Source organism: Theropithecus gelada, chromosome 2 (genome assembly GCF_003255815.1).
Source record: "Theropithecus gelada isolate Dixy chromosome 2, Tgel_1.0, whole genome shotgun sequence".
Taxonomy (NCBI): Eukaryota; Metazoa; Chordata; class Mammalia; order Primates; family Cercopithecidae; genus Theropithecus; species Theropithecus gelada.
Genome location: NC_037669.1, coordinates 44,174,284 through 44,199,671, shown reverse-complemented (window position 1 = coordinate 44,199,671; position 25,388 = coordinate 44,174,284). Strand labels below are relative to the sequence as shown.

Genomic DNA, 25,388 nt, shown 5'->3' with positions numbered 1-25,388 from the left:
GATCTAATCCAATCTGAGTGGTATCTTTATATAAAAAGAGGAGGTTAAGACATACAGAGAGATACCAGGGGTGTGTGCTCACAGAGAAAAGGCCACCTGGCAGCACAGTGAGAAGGTAGCCATCTGCAAGCCAAGAAGAGAGGCCTCAAGAGAAACTAAACCTGCCATCACCTTGATCTTGAACTTTTAGATTCCAGAACTGTGAGTAAACAAATTTCTGTTGCTCAAACCACCCAGTCCATGACATTGTTATGGCAGCCCTAGCAAATTAATACTCTCAGTAATGGTCACCTTTGCTGGAATTGGGTCTTCAACAAATGTATAAAAACTTGACATGTGAAAATAAAACTGAACAGGTAAGTTATTAGTTGATCATTTTCAGTCACAAAATGATATACCTAGGACTTCGTTAAATTATAAGTTCTTTGGTACATTATAGAGTTACTTCAATTCACAGGCCATTAATTTCTACCAACGAATGAACAATCATCATTAAGTCAATGCAGATTATTGATTGAAAAATGTACCTGACCTGACCACCCCCCATCTAAATTGGGCCCTTTTCTTAAACTCTGTCATAACATCCCTTCCTTTTCCAACATAAGACTTACTAGTTTGTAATTATATATTTATTTGTGAGATTATATACTTAACATCTATCTCCCCGCTGGACTCTCCATGAGACATAATCATCTCTGTCTTGTTCACCACTATATGCTCAGTATCCAATACAATGTCTGATCTTTAATTATTTGTTAAATGAGTGAATAAACAAGTGATAAGGTTCTTAGAACCTTAAGTTGGGGAGGTTGATTGACAGGTTTTAGGATTCCCCTGTATCTCTGGGAACTGTCTTTAAAAATGTGTTCATATACATTTCTCTGAAGAGAGGATTCACAACCTTCATTTGATTTCAAAGGGATCTGTGCACTACCCGAAACATAAGGAACCGCTGGCCTATTTCCGTGTGGTAAAACAAGATTCAATACCAGAAGACTTACCTGCAGCCTAAAACAAAGTATGCTATATTTACATTTACATGTAATACATGTAATACCTATACCCACATGTGTGGGTATATGTATATGTGTATGTATAATTTCCAAGAACAGAAATGCTGCAGTGAATTTACGGAACAATCCACATTCCCACTTCCCCTGAGTAACTGATCATTCCTGTAGTCACTGAGCTCGAGCAGTAGCCACTTGCATACATTTGTTTCTTGGCAGCAACATCCATCACCCAGGCCAGAGAAAAGGAATCTGTAATTCCCTCCTTTCACCTGCTTGGGATGCTGACATCCCTCTTTGCAGGAAGCTTCTTTTAATAACAAACCTTAAACCTCCCATTTAACGAAGGCACCAGGCCATGTTTATCAAGCACAGGCGTGCAGGCAATTTGATCCAAAAACCCTGGGATTTCCCTTCCCTCACCCTGAAGCCAGAGAGGAGATCCAGACTAATCAGGCCAAGGAGGCCTCTGAGTGCTGTGTGCATTCACAGTGAGGGAGGCTACTAGATGGGCTGGCACACACTAATTGGCTGTTGTATACTAAATCTCTTCTCTCTCCCAGTTCCAGAAGATACTTCCCTTCAGTAAATTTCCTTCCTTAAAATGGAGACTTCAACAGTAAATCTGTCCGAAGAAAGGTTTTTGATGTGCTGTTAACTCTCAGTTACCCATACTAGCAGAGAAGAGCAGTTGTACAGATAATTCAAAACCAAAGGCTCTTTTAACTTTGAAGTTCACTGTTTCTAGGGGCTTGGTGGTGGATTTACCTCCCTAATTATGGTTGTCTTTGTTTCTTATTAAAATGAGTTTGTCTGCCTTAGGGCCAGGCAGTTGGGTGACGTGAAAATTCTGGCACAGAATTTGTAAAACTCACCAGGGAAAATCCACAAGGCACACAAATAATCAGACTTGATTAGATTTGAGTTCACGTTCTTAATCACCTGTTATCAATTGCTTTGCTACTCTACATTAAAGGGAGACAGAAATGAGATATATTTACAGGAGACCAGTGGGAAGAGAATGAGTCTTTATATTTAGATGAAGACACAAGACTGTGTTGTGGCCAAGACTGATAACACAATCAGTGTTGATGATTTTCCTGCCTGGTCTCACAACCTTCATCTGCCTGGTCTCACAACCTTCATCAATACAGCCAGAGTGATCTTTCTATGCAAGTCTCATGATGTTCACCTCTACCTAACATCCTTCAGAGTGCTAGTCATTAGAGCTGTTCACAACCATTCTGCTCTCTCCTTCCCAGCATGTGATAGGACTGCACGATGTCCCCAGCCACTTCAAATTAGACGTGGTTCTGTGATTGGCATTGGCCAATGGAATGTAAGCAAATGTGTCACTTCTAGTTGGAAGGTTTCAGAGCCAGCATGTGTCCAGCATTTGTCCTTGGGTACATGCTTCGTCTGGCAAGGCTGGCAGCATCTGAGCTGGCAGATCTGAGCTGGTGGCTATACCATCAGCCCAGGTCTCCCTGGGTGGCTATGAAGCAGAGCTCCTACAAGCTAGGGATGGGTGTGTGGTAGGAACAATAAACAAACCTCTGTTGTTTTCAACCACTGAGATTTTAAGTTCTTAGTTAACTCAGCATATCCCTATCACTACATATATCAAGCTGCACCATGATTGTCTAAGTTTTCTTTCTCTAGTTAGACATTGAACAACTTGAAGCCAGAATTATTTAATTAAAAGTAATGGCAAAAGCGCAATTACTTTTGCATCAACCTAAAATATTTCTTCTCCAGTGTGTTAATTCCGGTGCACAGCATATTTAAAAGAGCCTGGTAGAAAATGAAATTCTCTTCCTTCTTGGCCTCTGTGATTCACCTTGTTTCTGTTTTTCTAACACTTGCTCCACTCCCAACATCATCAGCTACAATGATAAGCTGTCTTTGTTTCTCAGATATATGAGGAAGGGTGGAGCTAGTCTTCTGGACCAATAATTCAGGTAGGAAGAGCTGGTGGAGGAGACAGGCATTCTTAGGCTGCAGGAATTTGAAATATAGTGGCTTCAAGGAGCAGACACAATTTTGAAATAAAGGGTAACCATGCAGGGAAACAAAAATATATCCCTAAGTGTTAGGTTTATGAAGAATAAGAGTGGTCGTATGGACTGAACTCCTCCATCCTTATCATTATCATAACACCAGCGTTTACTGATGACTTACTATGTGCCAGGCGCCGTTCTCATTGTTTTACAGTTAACACACTAAATCCTTGCAACAACCTTATATAGTAGCTATTATTATTTCCATTTTATATATAAGGAAACTGAAGCATAGAGAGGTACAGTAAGTTCTATCTGGCCACACAGTTAGCAAACATCCCTCTCTAAGTGTTCAGCATCTGCCTGAACACTGCCCATCATGGAGAGCTCACTATCCTCCACTGCATCCCACCCCACCTCCTGCTCTGAGCCATGTCCTGCCTTCCCCTCAAACTGCCATCCCCTGAACATTTCTGCCTTCTAAACAAACATAAAGCAATTCTACTCTTTTCTCTTTAAGGCAGTCCTTTAAATATTCGAAGGCAGCAATCACATGTTCCTTAGGGTTTCTCTTCCCCAGTCTAAACAGCCCCAGGTCACTCAACCATTTCCAATGTGCCACAGCTTGAGGCCCCTCACCATCCCAGCTCAGTGACTCACATATGCTGGGGACAAAAAAACGTTGGCTAAGTCAGTGAAGTGGAACTGGTGGAACTCGCCCTTCTAGACTTGAGCTGAGCCAATGCCTCCTACAACCCCCGGCACATTCTTTCACTGTGTAAAGCAGGATCTGGAGGCATAATCTGCTGCAGGAACAGCTGGCTGGCCACATGCCCTGCACTCATCCTCATTCCAACAAATGGAATACCAAAGGGTCCGCATGTTCACAGTTCTTCCTTGAGTGGAAAGTCTGTTTCTGTCCCTCCTCCCCCTTCTCCCCACTCTCCCACTCCCAGAGGCAGCCCTGAGAACAGCCCCTCAGCTCACCATAGAGTTCATGGCAAAGTGATTGTGCTGCGTCTGGAGGTCGAGGGCGTACTGGTAGCTGACTCCGATCTCCGTGTGGCTCTGCAGGAATAACTCCTTGTTGTGGCTTATCCAGTCGAACATCTAGAGGGGACAAGAAAGCACAGCGTAATCAGAATAGTCATGGGTCGAAAAGGGCAAAACTTTCCGAGCTAGTGGAAGGGGGAAAAGCTCTCTTGCTGCTCAGTTATTGTTCTGAGTCGGAGAGTCTTAATGGGGTGGGCCACAGCCTGGTTTCTCAGGAGGGCCCTCACTTTTAGCTTAAGAACCCACCAGCACTTTGGGAGGCTGAGGCGGGCGGATCACAAGGTCAGGAGACTGAGACCACGGTGAAACCCCGTCTCTACTAAAAATACAAAAAATTAGCCGGGCGCGGTGGCGGGTGCCTGTAGTCTCAGCTACTCGGGAGGCTGAGGCAGGAGAATGGCGTGAACCCGGGAGGTGGAGCTTGCAGTGAGCCGAGATTGCGCCACTGCACTCCAGCCTGGGCGACAGAGCGAGACTCCGTCTCAAAAAAAATAAAAAAAGAACCCACCAGCAGCCGCTGTGTTGCATTACAGAGCCTAAGGGAAAAAGAGAAAATGAGTGAGATGATTGGGAGATGGGAGAGGAAGCTGTTTACCATTCCCAGCATGCTTGCTTTAGGGACAGGTGCTGAGGAGACAAGCTGGGAGGCTTAATGCATCTCCTGCTGCACTAGTAGAAGACAGAAATCTTTGAAGAAAGCAACAGAGACATCCTTACTCGCCCCTGCCCCTCTTATACACTGCCCAGCCACACACAATGTTGAATTGATTCTGAACTGAATCAACTTTTCTCATAACTCTGCAGCCTCACGATTCCAGGGTTTCTGCTATAACCAACTGGGAAGCAGAAAATGAGGGTTTTAAGGGTGGTATAAGTACTGCCTGGTGCTAGCACAGTGGGCATTGAGCCATCTTCCTCCTCCTAACTCCATACCCTGGTTTTCACTTAGGTATCCAGCCGTCCTCCAGGCAGCCCACATACTTCAACGGGAGCTGACCAGAACCCCTGGCTCTTTGGGACACCAGACCTAAGCCAACCAGTGCATGACATTTCCCAACCAATGGGATTGTCTCAGATATAAGAATGTGATCCAATTTAATACAATAAAACACAAGGGAAGTTTGCTAGAAACTTATAGGAAAACAGAATCCTAGTTATTTAGTTATAGCTTCTCTTCCTCCAGTATTGTTGTGTGTGGCTCTGACCTCAAATTGTTGCAGCCATTCTTCTGGCAGCCTAAGGGTGAAGCCAATGGGTAGAGAAAGGGTGGAGCCAAGACAACTGCAGGAAGCAGGCAGAGCCCTGGCTGAGCGTTGTCTGGTTTCCACTTTGTCTCTGGACTTCCTTGGACCTCAGCCAATAAATCCTCTTTATTATTAAAGCCAGCTGAAGTTGGACTTTCTGTAATTTTCTGTCCAGAGCAGAAAATTCTACTCTTTTCTCAGCCCTTTAAATATTTGAAGGTAGCCATCACATGTCCCTTACAGTTCTCTCTTCCCCAGAGGAATGCAGACTGGAAGGGAAGAGAAAATGGTTAGAAGGCTGCTACAGAAAACCTGATGAGGGTGAGGACCTGGAAACTCAACCATTTCCAATGTGCCATAGCCCGAGGCTCCTCATCATCTCAGTTCAGTGACTCACACATGTGGAAGACCAAAATACAATGGTTAAGTGAGCAAAAGCCAGGAAAGGTGTGAAAGAGTACATTTGGAGAAGAGAACTGCACTACTTAAGCCTCACACTGCATTTGGGATGGACTAAAGGCCGCAGCCCAGTTGCAGAGTGGAGCAGGAAGCAGCTGAGAACAGAAGCAGGCTAAGAAGTGGCCATAATTGTACCCGCTTTCCGGAGCCAGAACTGCAGCCTTATCCAATTATGTCCCTTTAACAGAAGAGTGAATTGACTATTTCAATTACATTCAACCAATATTTATGGGACACCTGCTATATGCCAGGGACCGCTGGAGGTGACATAAGGCAAAAATGACTAAAGTATTGAGTATTAGTGGCTTACAGGCTAATGTGGAAAGTTGACATGGACTCAGATACAACTTTATTACAATCTGGCACACAATGTGATTAAAATTACAACTCAAAAAACATCTACTGATAAGATAGAGGTGAATACTGGCTGTTGAGGGAGCACAGAGGCGGACACCTCACCTATCCTTGAGGAGATGGGGAAGAGCAGAGAAGGCTTCTCAGAGGAGGTGACATCTGAGTCGAGCCTTGATTCAGGTAGGAATCAGTGAGGTGGCCAGTGGGATGCATGCTCAGGCAAAGCAACAGAACTGGGGCAGCCTACTGTGTTGAGGACAATGAAGGGTCCTCAGCTGTGTTCTGGAGCCTGACATCAAGGAGCAGGTGTGGCTGGGGAGGTAGGTGGGACAGGCTGACCACAAAGAGCCTTGTACACAGGCTTCGGGGAACCTAGACCACACATTGTCGGCTGCCAGGTGTTGGTGGAAGGTTTTAAGCTGGATTGTGAAGTGTGAAGTGAGCTTTGATGGCAGTGAGGGATGTGGACTGGAAGGGAAGAGAAAAATGGCTAGAAGGCTGCTCCAGAAATCCTGACGAGGGCGAGGACCTGGAATCCTGGATTAGGGGAGTGGCAGTAGAGTCTGAGAAACTGGCAGATTTGAGAGCTACTAGGAGGATTGGGGACTTGGTTGTTTAGAGAGGAGAAGGTGGGGAAGAGGTAGAGAGAGCAGCCAGGCTTCTGGCATGGCACCCTGAGTCCTGGTAATAAAAAGTACCACCACAGATGCTGCCTCAACAGTAAGGTATGAAGCTTGGGTGGGAAATAGTATGTTCTGTTCTAGATGTGCTGAGTTTGGGAGGCTTATGAGAGGGGAGGTATCCAGTAGGCAGTTATTTGTGTCTAAAGGTTAGGAGAGAGACATCAGGGCTGTAACAACCCACACTTAAGTATAAAAACATCACCTTCCAAAGGCAAATGTGCATGATTTGGAGATTATTCTCCCTTTTGAATTACACTTCCATCTACTTACACCGACAGTAAAGAAAGGACGAAAGGACCATTCTTTACTTCTGAGTGTCAGAGGATTTATTTCAGGCTGGGGCTCCTGTAGAGGTTGGGTCGATATTTGTGCTTTGTGCACTATACTGGGTCCTCCAGCCTCAGCTACCCTCACATCACAGGCATTTCTTCAAGGCTTTTATTTTTTCTTCTTTAATTATTATTAAGGACAAGAAGGAAAAGACAGACGCCCCAGGAATTTAGAGGACTCTCATTCTGTAATTTTTATCTTTAAAAGCCTGCCTCCCAGCCCTATTTTAAAATAATTTCTCATTTCTTTTCTTTATTGACAAAAGAATCAATAAAGTTAATGAAAGTCTGAAATGCCTGAAGTCCTTGGAACTTGTGATGAAAATGCTCACTCCATACACTTTCTTGGATGTCTCAGTAGCCGATAAGTGACCTTCCCTGTATTTTATGTTAAATGGTGATTTAGATATGCAAATAAGTAGATGACTTATGTGCTGGCACCAGAATGATTAGATTGCTTGGCACCAGATCCCTCGACCACAGAGTAGGGAAAGCTGAACACCAGCCAATTAGGGCGGAAAGCAATGCAAAAATGAGTTAAAGAAAGGTGAGAGTTGAGAGTGCCGAAGGAACTGTGCACCTTGCTGAATCAGCTTCTTACAGAATGAGGTCTGTGCCCATGTCATCCCAACTGATTTTGCCTCCTATATTTGGAGCATACCAGGTTGTCACTGGGGTCTGGGACATTCTGGAAAAGTTTAGCTGTCACTGGAGGTGGTGCTCCAAAGAGGCGACACACATCTCAGCAGAAAGAAAAAGACCTGCTCTGGGGATTAGATGGTCTCATGTGATGTCAGGAACTAGGGTTTCCTAAGGGACAATCACAAGTCTTCTCTGGGGATAAAATTGCTGCCTACTTGCATATAATCCTCACCTTTGCAAGGCTGGCTGTCTGCAAGGGTCATAGTCATCTCTATTGCATTCAGTGGAACTGGTGGCAGAGGTAGAATGTGTGCATGCATGAATGCATGCATGTGCATGTATATATACAGTCAAGTGAGATGAGGACTAGGCTGGTTCCAGGCCCAGCTCTGTCACTAACTCCACATGAGACTGTGGAAGAGTCACTTCATTTCTGGTCTTCTCCTCATTTGCAAGAGATAGTGGTTTGCAGAATGGAGGTAAGCATCCTGCTTTATAATAGGCTCAATCTGGAAATGTACAGAATGCGTTTTTTCCACCCAAAATAAAAAATAGTTTTGTTGATTCTCCTGGATCAGAAGATATGTTCATTGCTACAACTTACACTTCTATCTTTTTGAATAAAATAATGTCAGTGAGAAAAATGGCATTATTTTATAGCCAGAGAAGCTTCTGGGCTTGGTCATGGGTGCCTGTAATCCCAGCTACTTGGGAGGCTGAGGCAGAAGAATCACTTGAACCCGGGAGGCAGAGGTTGCAGTGAGCTGAGATTGTGCCACTGCACTCTAGCCCAGGCCACAGTGTGAAACTCCATCTCAAAAAAAAAAAAAAAAAAAAAAAAAAAAGAAGAAGGGACGAAGGGAAGCTTCTTAGTCTCAGCCCTGACAATTGTGTGATGCTTTAGAGTTCAAAATGTTCACTCACCCTTCATCATTACATTGCATCCATAAAACAATCCCACAAGGTGCTATCATCAGGCCCACTTCACAGGCAGGAAAACACGTTCAGGGAAGTAAATTCCAGGGTGTAGATTTAATTCATTCTACCCAAGGCCACATTCACCATTAAGCCATGCTTTGGGGACACCGCCCTGCCTCCTGCTCACATGGCTGTAAGACTTGCTCTGCTTGAGCTCCACAGGGCAGTTAAAAGTTGGCTGAAAGGGCATTGCAGTACTCCAGCTGGGTAAGGTGCTATTCCTCAATAGGAACATTCCCCTGCCATTATCTAGCCTGCTCCTTCTCTGCCTCCTCCTTCTTCTCCTCTTCCTCCACTGCCTGCCCCACCAAGATGGAATACCAGATGTCCGGGGACAGCTGATTCAAATAGCTCTAGTTCTCTCAGTACTCACTGAATGAATGAATGAATGAATGAATGAATGCTGAGTTGGACATAAGTTCTTCGGTTGCTAGTGTCCAGATAAGCAGACTCTTTCTAAGCTCCCTTCCAGCTAGGACATTTTAAACTAAAAATATCTCCAAAGTGCCTTCAAACTTGTCTTTGTTTTTTGAGAAGCCACAAATGGTGAGTTCAACAAAATGTAATATAACAAAAAAAATTCTACAAAGAGGAAAGTTCATGTCTAAATAATGAAATTGTATCTCTTTGAAATCAACATAGTTTAGTCTCATTAAGAAGATAGATGTTACACGTAAGTCATTTGGGTTTTTTTTTTCCCCCTTTTCTTTTGGGGTTTTGTTTTTAACCAAGCTAAGTAAATTTTTTTTCTGCTGGCTAAAATCCAGTGAAAATATACAATCTAGTTCTTAATACAGTAAATGTTAAATGAATCTATTTAAATGCAAATTAGGAAAACAAACAGAAACCTTTTTCTCCTTTCAATGATAGGAATAGCTAAAATGTTATTATTGTTCTTTTTTTAAAGAAGCATAAATTATTTCATAGGACAAGTATATTAAGAATCTTGTGTTTATTTTCCTTCATTTGCCAAATTTAGCAAAAGCATCTGATTTAGAGTTTTAACTTTCAAACCACCTTACTATCTATTGTTAGTATTTTATACTGTAATTATAGATTACATTGGTATTAAATATGTTCATATTCAGCTTTGATGAGCTGATTAAGAGGACACAAGACAACCAATGGCTTTTCTTTGCCTAAATATGCACATCCCAACAGCAACCATGTTCACTATACCCTGTGTACACTACAGTGGATCATCCATAAAAGCTTGTGCCCTGGAGAGAACCAACAACCTCCTTGCAGGTGAACCTTGTTATATCTGGGAAACTAGCTGTCCAGTTAATTCCAAAATAAAATTTTATGAGTGTGAGAGTGCAAGGAACAGAATTCAAATCAGTACAGACTCTGCTGAATAAACTTTGACAAGCTTTATCATTGGTCTCAAACTCAGTTCCTTATCTGTAAAATGTGGGTAACAATTTAAACTACTTAAACCTTAGGGTATCAGGGAGATTCAAATAAAATGATGGCTATGAAAATGCTTTGTTAAGTGCTACACATATGATAGATTTTGAAATCCACATATGAGCATATATTCTATTGCACATATTTTCCAAATGTTTTTCATTATAGTAAAAAACAGAGGAAAGGTGTGAATTTAAGATTGCAGTAGCCGGGGAATCACACCTGCAGCTCACATGAAAAACATCCACAGTCTGCCCACCTAGACATGCACCCTCAGAGTGACCACAGGGCACTGCACAGACACAGCCCAAAGGTGCCTGTCCGTCCTCCCACCACCTCCACCTTCACGCACTCAGAGGCCCAGACACCCTCTCAGGGCTCTGCCTGAGGGCACTGGTGCCTTCCTGCTGTCCCTGGGTGGCCTGACCAGGGAATCTTACTTCCTCTTGGCTTGCTTCCAGACTCTTCCTTCCCCACCCTCTCTGCCACACCTCAATTCTCACTATTAGAGACTCAGTCCCTTTGGCTCTTAACAGTTTTTCACTCAGGTGATAAGCCTATTAAAATGCAATTTTTCCTGCAATCCCTCCTGCAATTAGTTTATCCTAAATATAGAAACAGTTTAGTAAGAGGGCAAGGTCCTTTGTGAACATGACCCAGGGATGAGATCCTACAAAGTGGCAGAGAGGTCCTAGAGAGAAGGAGGGAAGCCCTAAAATAGACTTGAGAATCAAAGGCAAAATCCCCCCCTACTTTGCAATTTTGCTTTCATGGAACTTGGACTGACCCAGGACACATTTTCTTGTGCAAATAGGGTAACACACAGACCTCATGTGTGTATATTCTGGCCCAGCACCCCCAAGACCCTTCTTGGTTTTCAGTTATCCACTCTCCTAGAATTGAGCTTTGCTAGTTTTCCAAAAACGAAAAGGTGGAGAGAGAGAAAAAAAGAAACATAAAGGACCCCAAAATGTGGCGTTATCTCCAGGTTCCAAGAATTCCTTACTGAAAGAATGTGACACCTCACCTCTTTTGTATCCTGCAAACCCTGCAGGCCACAGGGTATTCAGGTTCTGAAGAGATCATTACATGGATATCCACAGACAGGGGAGGCAGCTGGGATATGGGCCTGAGAGGCTGTAGGTGTAATAAATATCTCTTGAAGCACTGCTTGTTTCCTTCGTGTTTTTGGCATGTCAGTTGGCATACTTTTATATATTGTGTAAAAGAGAAGCCATTTTTGTCTTTTGTCATAAATCCAGTCTGCTCAAGGAAGGACAGCGCAGCCTGGTTACCTGGGAGACACTTTCACTGTATCCTCAGTAACTGGCCAGGATGCCAAACATCTCACTGACCAGGCCATGTCTCTGACCTGTAAACATGCTACGGATCCCCTAACTCATTTCTTACACCTTCCATACCCAAATTCCTTAAATCTCAAATCCCATGTCTAACACCCTTACATGTTGCTCACAATCTAGAACAGGTCTGATTTCTCCGTAAAACAGCCAAATATCCCACTACGAGCAAAGGGTTAACAAAACCCTTTCCCCTCTTACATGGTAACTTGACCTTCAGTTAACATCCAAGTTCAGCTTCCCTGAAAACAGATAAAAGATGGTATGTGCCAACATGTTGCTAAATTATGTTTCTTATGGTAAAAAATACCCCCTGCTTCACAAATTTCATGTGGATTGGGAGGAACTGTAAGTGAACTGCAAACACCTGATGGGTACACCATATCTTGGACATTCTTGAGGTGGTGATTTTTATAACTGCAATGTTCACTGCAGAAACTCTGGGAGCTGTGCCAATGGAGTTGTTACCAAACATACTGGTTCCCATGGGGCATGGAGTTTATAAGCCATGGCAGCTCCTGCAGCTGCCCAAAGCAGATCTTATCTCCTTGCACCTAAGCGAATGGCTGAGCTGAACTGCTGTAAGCACTGCTCTGCTGGCAAGCTGTGGTTCCCGTGTTATATCATTCTCAGTAGATCAGTACCCAAGATGGCCCATGGAAGTCTCGTAAGTCCAAGTGTTTAGTAGGACCTAAGAAGACTCCCTGGTAGGTGCTGTGCTCATATTTTAGAGCCAAACTATAGCTACAACAGTACTAAGCCTCTTGTCTTCTTTTTCTTCCTCTTCCCTTCTCTCCATAACATGATATGTTAATGTTATCTCCATAACATCAATAATGATGATGGTTATGACAATTGCAGCAACTAAGATTTGTTAAATGCTCCCTATGTGACAGATATTGTACTAAGCACTTTATATTATATTAACTCACTTAATCCTCCTAATAACCTCATAATTATCTCCCCAATATTAACCCTCAATATCATCATCTCCATTTTATGAATTAGGAAACTAAGGCATCAAGAAACTAATTAACCTGTCCAAAGCCACACAGCTAATAAACATCAGTCAAAGTTTCAAACCCAGGAGGTCTAGTTCCAGAGTTGATGCTCTTAACCCTGCTGCTAAGCCCTCCAGTGAGCTCAGAGCTTCATTCTGTCTCTCCTTCTCTTCATCACCAAACTTTCAGAAGTGTGTTCTGCCCCTACTGCCTTTGTTTTTCCTCCATCCACTTCCTCCTTCAGCCCTTAAAATATGGTTGCTTTTACTACTTTCTTGAGCTGACACCCACGATGAAAACCCGTCACTTCCTAGTTTCTGAATTCTTTATTCATCAGTTCTCATTCACTTTGACCTCATGTCAGAATCAGATTCAGTCCTTTCTGAAATTCCAACCTGTCTGCCCCGCAAGACCAGGTAATTTTCAGCAGCAGCCCATCTGGCTGCAGACACGATGAGTGTCTCTTCCTTCTTTCACAAGTCTCTAGACTTGTGAACATCTTCTCTGGAGAATCAGTGTTTTCACATACTTGAATTTTCTTCCTTGACACATCATATCTAGTCTCAGTATGACAAAAATGATAGGAAAACTCTAATTTTGAAAGCTTACCAATCCTCCAATCCTACATTGACTTATCTAAACTTACCTCCCACTTCCCTGGCTGCCAATTTGTGGCTTCCTTTTGTGTCCCTCACAGCCTATTGTGACAATCTAAAGATGGACCTCAGTCCTCTACCCTTCATCCATCAAACCCTCTCCATGTGAATATCCACCGGGGTCCACAACTTTAACAACACTAATACTATTTCTTATTTCATGTGCCTGTGCCAAGAGCCTTCATAGTTTATGTCACATAATCCTCATAATAATGCTACAAAGAAGGTATTGTTAATTCCATTTTAAACATAGTGAAAACTCACTATTAAGAGGCCAAATAAATTGGCTAAGATCACACAGCTTGTAAGTGATGAAGATAAATTGGAATCTAGTGTCCACCTGAACCTAAATCCCATGCAAGTTCCTGTTTCATAATGTTCTCTAACCATAACTTCCCAGATAACTGACAAGAATAAATACATGCCAGGCTCTACACAATGGGGTTTACACACATTATCTCAATCCCCATAACAGCCTTATGAGGTAATAGATGCCATAATCACAACCTTTTAAATATATTTATTTGTTTATTTTAGGTAGAGAAACAGATTCAGAGAGATTAAGTAACTTGGTCATGGTCACACATTCTGGGTGGCATATTAAAGACTCAAATCTAGGTCTGCATAACTCCAAAAGTCATGCTTTTAAACCATTAAATTGTCTCCCAAATATACACTTAAATCCTGGACTATCTATAGTCACACAGTGCCTGCTATGGTTTGAATGTGCCCCCAAATTTCACATGTTGGAAACTTAATCCCCAAGTTCATATGTTGATGGCATTTGGAAGGGAGAGCTTTGGGAGGTAATTAGGATTAGATGAGGTCATCAAAGTGGGACACTCCATGATGAAATTAGTGGCTTTAGAAGGAGAGGAAGAGGAACCTGAGCCAGCACACTTGCCCTGTCTCGACATGTGGTGCCCTCTGCCATGTTATGATGCAGCAAGTAGGTCCTCACAGGATGCTATAAGCTCTTGGACTTCCCAGCCTCCAGAATCATGAGCTAAATAAATCTTTCTCTATAAATTTCCTAGTCTCAGGCATTATTTTATAGCAACAGAAAACAAACTAAGATAGTATCTATGGACTCAATATGAATATCCTCTTGATGTTCCACAAGCATCTCAAAACTACCACCTTTTCCTGTCTTCCCACACCTTGGCATCATCCCTCAGAGCTCAACTTTTTCTCTATTTTCTCAAATAACTCTGGAATATGCCTTTTACTTCCATTGCTGCTGCTACTTATCCCTCAGCCCACCCTGCCTAGATAATAAATTAAAAATACTTGCCTATTTGGTCCCCTTACTCCATTCTGTCCCTTATACTTAGCCATCTGACCCCATCAGGTTCACCGCACTAATACATTGCTTTCCCATGTCATTCTCTCAGTCAAAATAATAAAAAGAAAACAAAAAACAAACCATATTGTTGCTGATACCTACAATGAAAAATCCAATCTTCCTAACCGGTATTTAAGGCCTCTCCCAACCCCAGACTGGTCCAAATCTACGTTATTATTTCACATCACTGTCCTACGCCAAGTATCTTTTGCAGCCAAATTGTTTTATTCACTGCCATGCAAACACACCATATTATGCTCATTCCATCCCTATATTGTGTCCACATTTCCCCCCACCATGAAATACCCACACTCAAATCTCCAGATTATTCCCATCCTTCAAAATTGAAGTCTCATCTCCTCCTGATGCCTTTCTTGACCAAATAAGCCCATACTGACTTCTTTTTCTTAGAAACTCATTTCTCTAGTGTTTACCATAGTAGTTCACAAACACAGCTTTAATTTAGAACTGTCTGAAATGTTTTCTTAAAAAAATACAACTTCATGGCTGGGCATGATGGCTCACACCTGTAATCCCAGCATTTTGGGAGGCGGAGGCAGAGGCTAGTGGATTACCTGAGGCCAGGAGCGACAGACCAGCTTGGCCAACAAGGCGAAACCCCATCTTGAATAAAAATACAAAAAATTAGCCAGGCGTGGTGGCAGGCACCTGTAGTCACACCTACTGGGGAGGCTAAGGCAGGAGAATCACTTGAACCCAGGAGGTGGAGGTTGCAGTGTGCCGAGATTGCACCACTGCACTCCAGCCTGGGTGAAAGAGTGAAACTCTGTCTCAAAAAACAAAAATTAAATAAATATATACATATAATATACATAAAAATTAAATATATATATATATATCCTCTCCTTCTAAAGCCATTAATTCCATCATGGGGTGTCCCACTTTGATGACCTCATCTAATCCTAATTACCTCCTAAAGCTCTCCCCTCCAAATGCCATCAACATATGAACTTGGGGATTAAGTTTCCAACATGTGAAATTTGGGGGCACATTCAAACCATAGCAGGCACTGTGTGACTACAGATAGTCCAGGATTTAAGTGTGTATTTGGGAGACAATTTAATGGTTCAAAAGCATGACTTTTGGAGTTATGCAGGCCTAGATTTGAGTTTTTAATATGCCACCCAGAATGTGTGACCATGACCAAGTTACTTATATATATATCTTCCTAGGTCCTACCATTGATTTTCTGATTCCATAGAAGCTCTCCAGGTAACCTCAATATACCTGCATTTTTATTAAAATGTTCATGTGGAGACTTATGGTCTGTCCATGACTAGCTAGTATCAGATTTAACCCTACTGTCTAGTAGCTATTTGAAAGGCATTGGTCAATAACCAATATAGATCAAAGATCCTTGAAAGAGGGAAAGCATACAATGTAAGGCCCATATTCACCTCAGCTTTCTCCCTGAGGATATTTTCCTAACTGTGGAGCAGAGAAATAGAAGCTGAGCAGAGGGCAGCAATAGTCTTGATGGATATGAAAAATGGATATTAGTGTTCAGGGACTGGTAAGGAGGCTGAGATTTGGGTGACAAGATATTACAGTGGAAGGAGATGCAGAGGAGCTACTTAAAATCTTCACTAAAATTTCTCTCAGGTCCACAGCCAAATCCCAAGCTTTGCATATGCAGGACAAGACTCCAGAAAGTCTAGCAGAAAACAGCTATGAGAGACGGGGCATATTAAGAGCTAAACAGAAATTTTAGAGGTCACACAGTGCTGGGGAAATGCTGGGAGTTCTAATTCAAGCAGAGTAGAGAGGCTTTCATGAACTCTCTGGGCATTCATTTGGGACCCCAGAAACACCAAGCTATAGGAATAAGAGCCTTATCTTTAGAATAAGGGCTATACCCTAGGATTAATAAAAAGATAAAAATATACCTACTATACTGAAGTCTAAACCAAGGCTCAATGGGATCAAGATAATCTTTTGTAATTTAATTATATTCTAGAATAAGACTTCAAAATATTTAGGGAAAGATAAACTAATAAGAGCCTCTACAGTGTATCATCTACAATATCCACAATACAAGGTAAATCATAAGATATATAAAGAGACAGGGAAAAGTTACTGATAATCAAAACAATAACATTGTCTATAGAAGATGATCGAGATATGAATTAGCAGACAAGGAAATAACTATGATTGACATCTTAAAGAAAAGGGACAAAGTGGATTAAAAACTGGAATGTTCCAGTGGAGAATCAGAATCTATAAAAAGAATTGCATGAACATTCTAGAATTGCAGAGTATAATACTGAACTTAAGAATTCACTGGCCGGGCGCGGTGGCTCAAGCCTGTAATCCCAGCACTTTGGGAGGCCGAGACGGGCGGATCACGAGGTCAGGAGATCGAGACCATCCTGGCTAACACAGTGAAACCCCGTCTCTACTAAAAAATACAAAAAACTAGCTGGGCGAGGTGGCGGGCGCCTGTAGTCCCAGCTACTCGGGAGGCTGAGGCAGGAGAATGGCATAAACCTGGGAGGCGGAGCTTGCAGTGAGCTGAGATCCGGCCACTGCACTCCAGCCTGGGCGACAGAGCGAGACTCCGTCTCAAAAAAAAAAAGGCCGGGCGTGGTGGCTCAAGCCTGTAATCCCAGCACTTTGGGAGGCTGAGGCGGGTGGATCACGAGGTCGGGAGATCGAGACCATCCGGGCTAACATGGTGAAACCCCGTCTCTGCTAAGAATGCAGAAAACTAGCCGGGCGTGGTGGCGGGCGCCTGTAGTCCCAGCTACTCGGAGGCTGAGGCAGGAGAATGGCGTGAACCTGGGAGGCGGAGCTTGCAGTGAGCCGAGATCGCGCCACTGCACTCCAGCCTGGGTGACACAGCGCGAGACCCCGTCTCAAAAAAAAAAAAAAAAAGAATTCACTGGATGAGTGTAACAGCAGAATAGATGCAGCAGCAAGCAGGATGAATGAACTTGAAACAAATCAATAGAAAACAGCACACTGGGCAGGGTACAGTGGCTCACGCCTGTAATCCCAGCACTTTGGGAGGCCAAGGCAGAAAGATCATGAGGTCAGGAGTTTGAGACCAGCCTGGCCAACAGGGTAAAAGCCCGTCTCTACTAAAAAGACAAAAATTAGCCAGGCGTGGTGGCAGGTGCCTGTAATCCCAGCTACTTGGGAGGCTGAGGCAGAAAAATCACTTGAAACCGGAAGGCAGAGGTTTCAGTGAGCTGAGATCATGCCACTGCACTCCAGCCTGGGCAGGCAACAAGAGTGAAACTCCACAAAAGAAAAAAAAAAAAAGAAAGAAGGAGAGAGAGAGAGAGAAGAAAAGAGAGAGAGAGAGAGAGAAAGGAAAGAAGGAAGGAAGGAAGGAAGGAAGGAAGGAAGGAAGGAAGGAAGGAAGGAAGGAAGGAAGGAAACAAGGAAGGAAGGAAGGAAACAGAAGAAAGAAAACAGCACACTGAAGCACAGAGAGAAAAGCAAATAGAAGCACAAAACACAGCAGAAGAGATATGGGACATAACTAAAATATCTAGTGCAGTGCCGTCCAGTACAACCTTTTGTGATGACAGACATGTTCTATATCTGTCCTGTCCAGTTGGTGTGCCAGTAGGTGCCTTTTGAATATTCGAAATGTGGCAAGTGAAACTGAGAAACTGAGTTTTTAATTTTATTTTTAAGCAGGGTGCAGTGGCTCACGCCTGTAATCCCAGCACTTTGGGAGGCCCAGGCAGGTGGATCACCTGAGGTCAGGAGTTTAAGACCAGCCTGGCCAACATGGCAAAACCCCGTCTCTGCTAATAATACAAAAATTAGCCGGGCATGGTGGCGTGCGCCTGTAATCCCAGCTGCTTGGGAGGTTGAGGCAGGACAATCACTTGAACCGGGGAGGTGGAGGTTGCAGTGAGCTGGGATCACGCCACTGCACTCCAGCCTCGGCAACAAGAGCATAACTCTGTCTCAAAAACAAACAGACGAACAAACAAAATTTATTTTTAATTTTTTATTTGTATAAATTTAAAGGATACAAATATAATTTTGCTACATGGATAGATTGCATAGCAGTGAAGTCTGGGAGCTTGTAGTATATCTATCACCACAGTAGTGTATACTGTACTCACTAAGTTTAATTAGCCAGATGTGGCTACTGACTGCCCTGTTGGGTAGTGTAGTTTTAACACAGGCATACTTAGAGTTCCAGAGGAAAGGAAAGAGAAAATGGGACATGATAGACTCTAAGGATAAGAAGGATATAGTACTCCTTCTAGAGTAGTATATTGGACATCGATTCCTTAACATTCATTTCACCCCAGATCATTTGTTCAAACCAGTCATACTGATTTCACTCCCCTTTTTATTTACAGGTTCAGGACTGGGCTTGTCTTAGTGAGTATGAACCAACGAAATTGAGGAGAGATTTGCTTAGAGCTTCTGGGAAAGAGAAGTCAATGTCTGCCTGTGTTTCTCTCTCCTTCTCCTGCTACCCCTATCACTTGGGGAATAGTGAAGCATGTTGCTCTGTTACAACTGGCAGCTGTCTTAGAACCATGAAGGGAAACAGCCTTGCAATGAAGCTCTCGGCCAAACGGTGAGATCTCAGCAGATGAGTGAGACAGGAAGATCCCGAGTGCCTGAAGACAGGCTCGCACTGATTCATCAATCTTAAAGCTCACATCATTGTCTCTGAATGACTACTTAAAATGTGAATACATTTCCTTGATATTTAAGCAAATTTTACTCGTCTTCTGTTTCTTGCAGCCCAAAGCATCCTGACACCCAGAGTCACATGCTCATGATGTTTAGTGTGCTTGTTCATTCACGTGTGGAGTGCTCATTGTATTCCAGACACTGGATTAGACACTGGGGATAAAAGATCAAGGCCACGGTCTAGTGAGGGAGACAGACACTTTCCATATTCTGTTCATGTTAATAAAATGTGAAAAAGACTATAAGAGACGTGTATTGTGGGCAGACAGTAGAGGAGCACTTGGTCCAACTTGGCAGAGGTAGGGTTAGGGAAAAGCATGGATGGCTTCTGGGTGGCAACACCTGGACAGCACTTGAAAGACAACAGGATTTCATCATGCAAAGAAGGTGTAGTTTGAAAGGGCATTTTAATCAGAGGAAATAGCTTGAGCAAAGGCCTGGAGGTTTAAAGCAGCAGCATAAAATGAGGGATAGAAAGAAGGGATAGTAGGAGATAGGGAGATACCAGATCACAAAGGGCAAAAGATGCATTGGGGAACCACTGGAGGGGAGTGATAGCTCAGGTTTGCTTTTAACCCTGAAGTGAGTGTCTACACTGAGACCCTCCCAGATATACAGGCATTTATCTCATTGCAAAGGGGGGACCAAGCCAGCCTTGATCTCATAGAACAAAAATCAACTAGTACATTGCAGACTGCTCACCAACTGATGGTCTCTGCCTCCACTTTCTCCTCCATTTTGTTCCCTCTCCCATTTTTTTCACACAAACTCTTCAAAAGTCTGGGTCAAAGAAGATAAAGATCATAATATGATAATACACGAAAAGTACTGAGTATAGCATATGATACATAGCAGATCCAGAATGCATGCTAGTCTCTTTCCACTTCCCCTGGGTTCAGACAAGATAAACTGGCAGTCACAACAAGTAGCTGCTCTCTGATTAGAGAAACTAAGACTGTGGAACTTCATGCTAAAATCACACACTGTTCTTGACAGATGAGCTGTAGTTCAGCTCTGTCTGGAGAAGTACACGCTCAATGCTAAGCCTTAAAAGGCCGCTCTCCTTGCTCTTGCCCTCCTCAAGTTAAGTGATGTAATAAAAAATCACACCAAGTCATTAATATAAATATTTTCAGACTTTAAATGAGGTGTTTTTGCATTTTATTTCCAGCCTGTGAACCTGGATGCACTCTATTCCCTGCAGCAGTGGCAACACACTGACTACCCTCCTGTGGTGAAGGAATGGTCATCCAGGAGCCAGCAAGTCAAGCAGATGAGAAACAGGACTAACCAAGCCAGGAGTCAGCCCAGACAGCCCCGGGATATTGACTCTGAGTGGCCAAATTCCTTCCATTTGAACCACAAATGCTGATAAAATATTTTCAGGAACAGAGTGAGGGAATGTACTTCACTCACTTCCCAAAATGTAGACTTGAAGAGGTCAAATCCTATTTAATCCAGGCTGAGAAAATAATGCCCAACTTTATCCCAGAGCTAAATTTAGGCACTGAGATCTGGCCCTTGGCAAGTTAATTTAGATGAGCTAATGGTTGTTCCTGGCATAAGGGATACACTCAATAAATGGTAACTATTATTGTTACTGCAAAAATGGAGTGTCTGTTGGATATTCTCATCCAGTCCTCCCACACATCCTAAAATCGGCTGTGCCAATCACTTGCACATCTGGGAACAAAGCTCCACATGAGGCTAAGGAGGAGGCAGCTCTTCATTCAGGAGCCCCTCTCTGGGAGAAGGAGGCAGGCCTCCCTGTGGGAGTCCTTCTCTTGTGGAGAAGACCACCACCTAGTTATGCTGGTATGTGCTAGGTGAGCCTGACCTTAAGTTTAGGAGGAGGACTAGGCACCCCACTTTGCCCCTTCTCCCCTCTTCCAGCAGCAGCCTCTGCAATGGGGCTCAGGCAGGTAAGGGGACATGCAGGGAGCCAGGCTGGGCACATCCACAAGGAGAAGCTTGGCAGTGTTTGCAGCTTCCAGACCCTGCAGTGTATACTCTGCAGGGCTTAGGAAGAACTTACTGAATGAAGAGCCCCATCACTCCTCAAGGCTTCCAGAAGACCAAGGTGAATGCCTGTGTTTAGATAGCACCCATTGTCCCTAAAAGTAGGGCAGAGGCCAGGCGCAGTGGCTCATGCCTGTAATCCCAGCACTTTGGGAAGCCAAGGTAGGTGGATCACCTGAGGTTGGGAGTTCAAGACCGGCCTGACCAACATGGAGAAACCCTATCTCTACTAAAAACACAAAATTAGCCAGGTGTGGTGGCAGATGCCTGTAATCCCAGCTACTCAGGAGGCTGAGGCAAGAGAATCGCTTGAACCCGGGAGGGGGAGGTTGCAGTGAGCCAAGGTCGCATGATTGCACTCCAGCCTGGGTGACAAGAGCGAAACTCCGTCTCCAAAAAAAAAAAAGTAGGGCAGAAATGCAATAACCAGCTAACACATGATAATGTTTTTAGTAACCTTCATAATCACTTCTTTCACTTTCACTTTTCTGTGCCTTAAAAGAAATTAAAATTAAAATTTCATTTAATTATCCATCCGTCTTCCAAAATGTCTTTGGGATTTGTTCCCACTCATGTCCCATTGCCAGTTCTCCCAACATGAAGGCCTTCGTGCTGCTGCCTTTGCTCCCTGACATCCAGTCAGTCACTGGTCTCATTTTCTTTCCTTTAGAGTGTCTTGAGGGTTTGCCCCTTCCCTTTCTACTTTCACTACCACCTCACCTGTTCCCACTTGGATTAGTATAAAAGGACCAGAACCGGTTTCCTGCCTTCAAATCACTCCTCCATTGCAAGGTGAAACTTGCTAACACCTTGGTTTTCAACAGTGAGTGCATTAAGGTAGCGTTCCTAGAAACCATTCAGCAGTAGGTGGTGCTCTTGTGCCAGCTCAATGTTCACAGAAGGTCTATTCTCAAGCAGCCCAGTGAGTACAGACTGTGTCACAGTCAACTATTTATTTATTTGGCACTATGTGCCTCTGGTCAACACAGAGTAATTGAAGACACTGGTCCTGACCTCCAGAAATTTTCAATATAATTGGGGGAATGAGGTCTTTGAGTACCTAGCTATAATGCTAGATGGGATGGAACAGGGATGATTTGAGGGGGATGGATAAGGGCTGCAGGAAATGCTCAGAGAGAGAAAGCACCTCCAACAGGGGAGAACAGAGGGAGTAGCATCTGAGCTGGACCTTCAGCTGAGGGAGGGCTTTAATAGGCACCTACAGTAGAGCAGGCATTCCAAATGGGAGGAGTGTTGGCATGAACAAAGGCATGAAAAGGTGGGAATGTGCAAAGCGCAGAAGAGAATACCCTGAGGGATGGGAGCTGAATGCCCAAGTCCAGTCTCACTTTCCATTCTAGGGCCCTTGTGTTTGTACCCCCTCTTGCCACCTCATGACAAGGTCATCTCCCCAGGGAAATCTGGGACAAGCCGGTCAACCCAATCTCTAAAGAGGATAGAGGAAACCAAACCCTCTTTTATCTCTCCACCAGAAAGCATATGTTACAGAGTATATCTTCTCACCACAGCAGCAGTTGTTCCTATAGCAGGACATTCTTATGCTAGAGAAAGCTTACTAAGGAGAGGCTGGAGGTGAGCAAACCAAGAGAGTGTGATTTCAAAGGGGCCATAGGATGGGGGACTGGGGGAAGAACCCTTCTGGGATTCCAGCTAGTGGTAGATTTCCTCCAAGAGATTAATATTCCTTTGTGTGTGTTTTTTTTCTTTTTTTACTATAAGTTCTAGGGTACATGTGCACAATGTGCAGGTTTGATACATGTGCCGTGTTGGTTTTACCACAGGTTTCCGACTCTTTACAAGATAAGACTATGAGGCTTTAGCTCTCCTTGGGAATGACCTCAGGAAGAGCCATGGGATACAGGAACGGGATTGAATAGTAGATACCCTTGAGTTGGGCTTTTCCCTGAGAAACAGTAACTACTACTGACCTTGGCACCAGAATGCTTTAACCCAACAGTTCCATACTAGAAAAATCTCTCTGTGCTCACATGTGAGAAGACATCCTCCTGTATTTACATATGAGATAGTGTCTCTCTCTATTCGAGTGAGAGAACATCACTCTCTGGGGGGCGAACTCTTGGGGTTTCAGATCAACTAACCTGGGCTACAAAAACTAGTGCACCTACGCATACAAAATCTCATTCTCACCTGTGCAAGTGGGACCAAAAGCCTCAGACTCCTCCTGTGTCCCCTCACACATTTGAAAAACTGGTCCCAGGAAAGCTGCATTAAAGAGTGTAGAGCCCATGTCAAATGAAAATAGGCTGAAAGAACTCACAGAACTTTATCTGGTAAAGAAAACACGAGGAAGGTCCCCAAGCACTGTCCCCAAGCTGTGGGAGAGCTGCCCTGTAGGGGAAGGAAGAGAGTAGTTCCCCAGTGACCCGGGGAGACAGAGCTGGGACTTCAGGGTGGAACTACAGGAGGGTAGATTCTGGCCTGCTGGAAGGAGGACTTTCTAACAACTGGGGCTACGGAACAGTGGAACAGGCTGCCCCACAAAGCTGTGGCTTCCTCAGCCCTGGAAATGCTCAGAAGAATCTGGAAAAATGCACATCTGGAAGGGAATTCTGCCCTGGGTAAAGGACTGGACCTGAATCAAAGACTCTAGGATTCTCAGATGCTTCTGGCAAGACCTGAACCATTTGCTAGAATCCAGTTTTCCTTGTGGTCCACTGGTTATTCCACGGACTTCTGACTCTCTGTTGTGCTCTGAATCCTGGTAACCCACATGGCGTGAACATGGACCTCCTGCACTCCTCCCTGTACAGCCTGTGCTCCAGTCACACCTGACTGCAGACATTCCCAGGATCCAGCCTGCCTTTTGAGGCTGCTGTGCCTTTGTTCACACTCTTCCATCTCCCTGCATCCCAAACCCTGGCTGAACATTTCTCCCTCTATGCTCCCACAGCACTGATAGACACCGTTGTGAACTTACATGTGCAATGGCTATTTGTTTCCTGGTGCCCTCTACTCCAACATGGCAAGGCCTGAATGCAGCTCATCTTCCAAATGCCCATCCCTGGCACAGTGCTCAGCACAGTGATTGGCTTATCTTCAGCAAGTGTTCTCTAAGATCCTGCCAGCCTGGTTACAGCTTCCATTTCCTTTTCTCCCTGCTAGCAGCCGAGTGTCTAATACCCACTGATGAGTTCCTCCTCAAGGCCCCTTCTTGGTTTCTCCAGCCACCAGGTTCTACCTCACCTCCATGCTCTGCTGCCACAGGCTGCTTACTGTCTACTCTGGCATCTTTGTTGTGGATAGGGCTGTATTCCCCATGCATGCCTCACAAGAGAGCCTCCCCAGGCAACTGTCTACTGCTGATTCCACTCATTTACACGGGCCAGCACAAGTCTGTCTCCACAAATCTGCCATTTGTTCCATGTGCTGAGTGTCTTCAAGGCTCCAGCCACGCCGGAAGATTTATGTACATTTTCTTTAACTCATACAATAATCCTAAGGCATATATTAAAATCTTTTTGGAGATAAAGAAACCAGTGTTCAGAGGGGGTGAACTGAACACAGTCACTCAGCTACAAGTGGCCCAGCAGGTCTCTCCAGTTCCAAAGCCAGTGCTCTCTCCGTCCCCCACAGGAGGCCTGAACTCTGTATGGGACTCTTCCTTAACTCTGACCAAGGAAGGAAGCAGGAATGGAAAAGGAAGGCCATGCAACACGTTCAGAGAGAACAGGTGCACGAAAGGTAAGGACAAGCCTGAGGAGATGCCAGGGCAAGGACCAGGAAGGTCACAAATGGGAAAGGGAGCAGAAGGGGAACAGGGGAGAAGGGTAGAAGGTAGAAAAAAGAAAGGAAAGCAGGTTCTTCAAAGTAAAATGCCTGGAAAGAAACCCTGGGAAAGCTTCCCACCCCAAACAGAGACTCAGTTTGTTTTACTTTATAAAGTACACCTGAAATGTCCTTAATTCTTCAAACAAGGTACCAAAACCTTTCCCGTTTCCCCTACTGCGGCAGAGCTGACATGTTTCCTTTTTGCTTGGACCACCTCCATGCTTTTTCTCCCATACATACTAAGACACCCACCCCACCTCCACCAGCCCTACCCCCACCCAGAAACCAATAGAGACCTTGATATCTTAACTCACCCAGGTTCTAGCCACTGGAGTGGTGACTCTC

General features: G+C 44.0%; 1 protein-coding gene across 9 annotated transcripts in view; it reads right to left on the bottom strand.

The window, feature by feature from the left end:
- Positions 1–25,388, bottom strand: part of KALRN (kalirin RhoGEF kinase) — a 638,197-nt gene that overhangs the window by 430,894 nt on the left and 181,915 nt on the right. For all 9 annotated transcript variants that reach the window (XM_025374819.1, XM_025374820.1, XM_025374821.1 and 6 more), the window contains exon 6: positions 3,998–4,120. In XM_025374819.1, the coding sequence (XP_025230604.1) occupies positions 3,998–4,120 (123 nt within the window). The remainder of the gene's footprint in view (positions 1–3,997; positions 4,121–25,388) is intronic.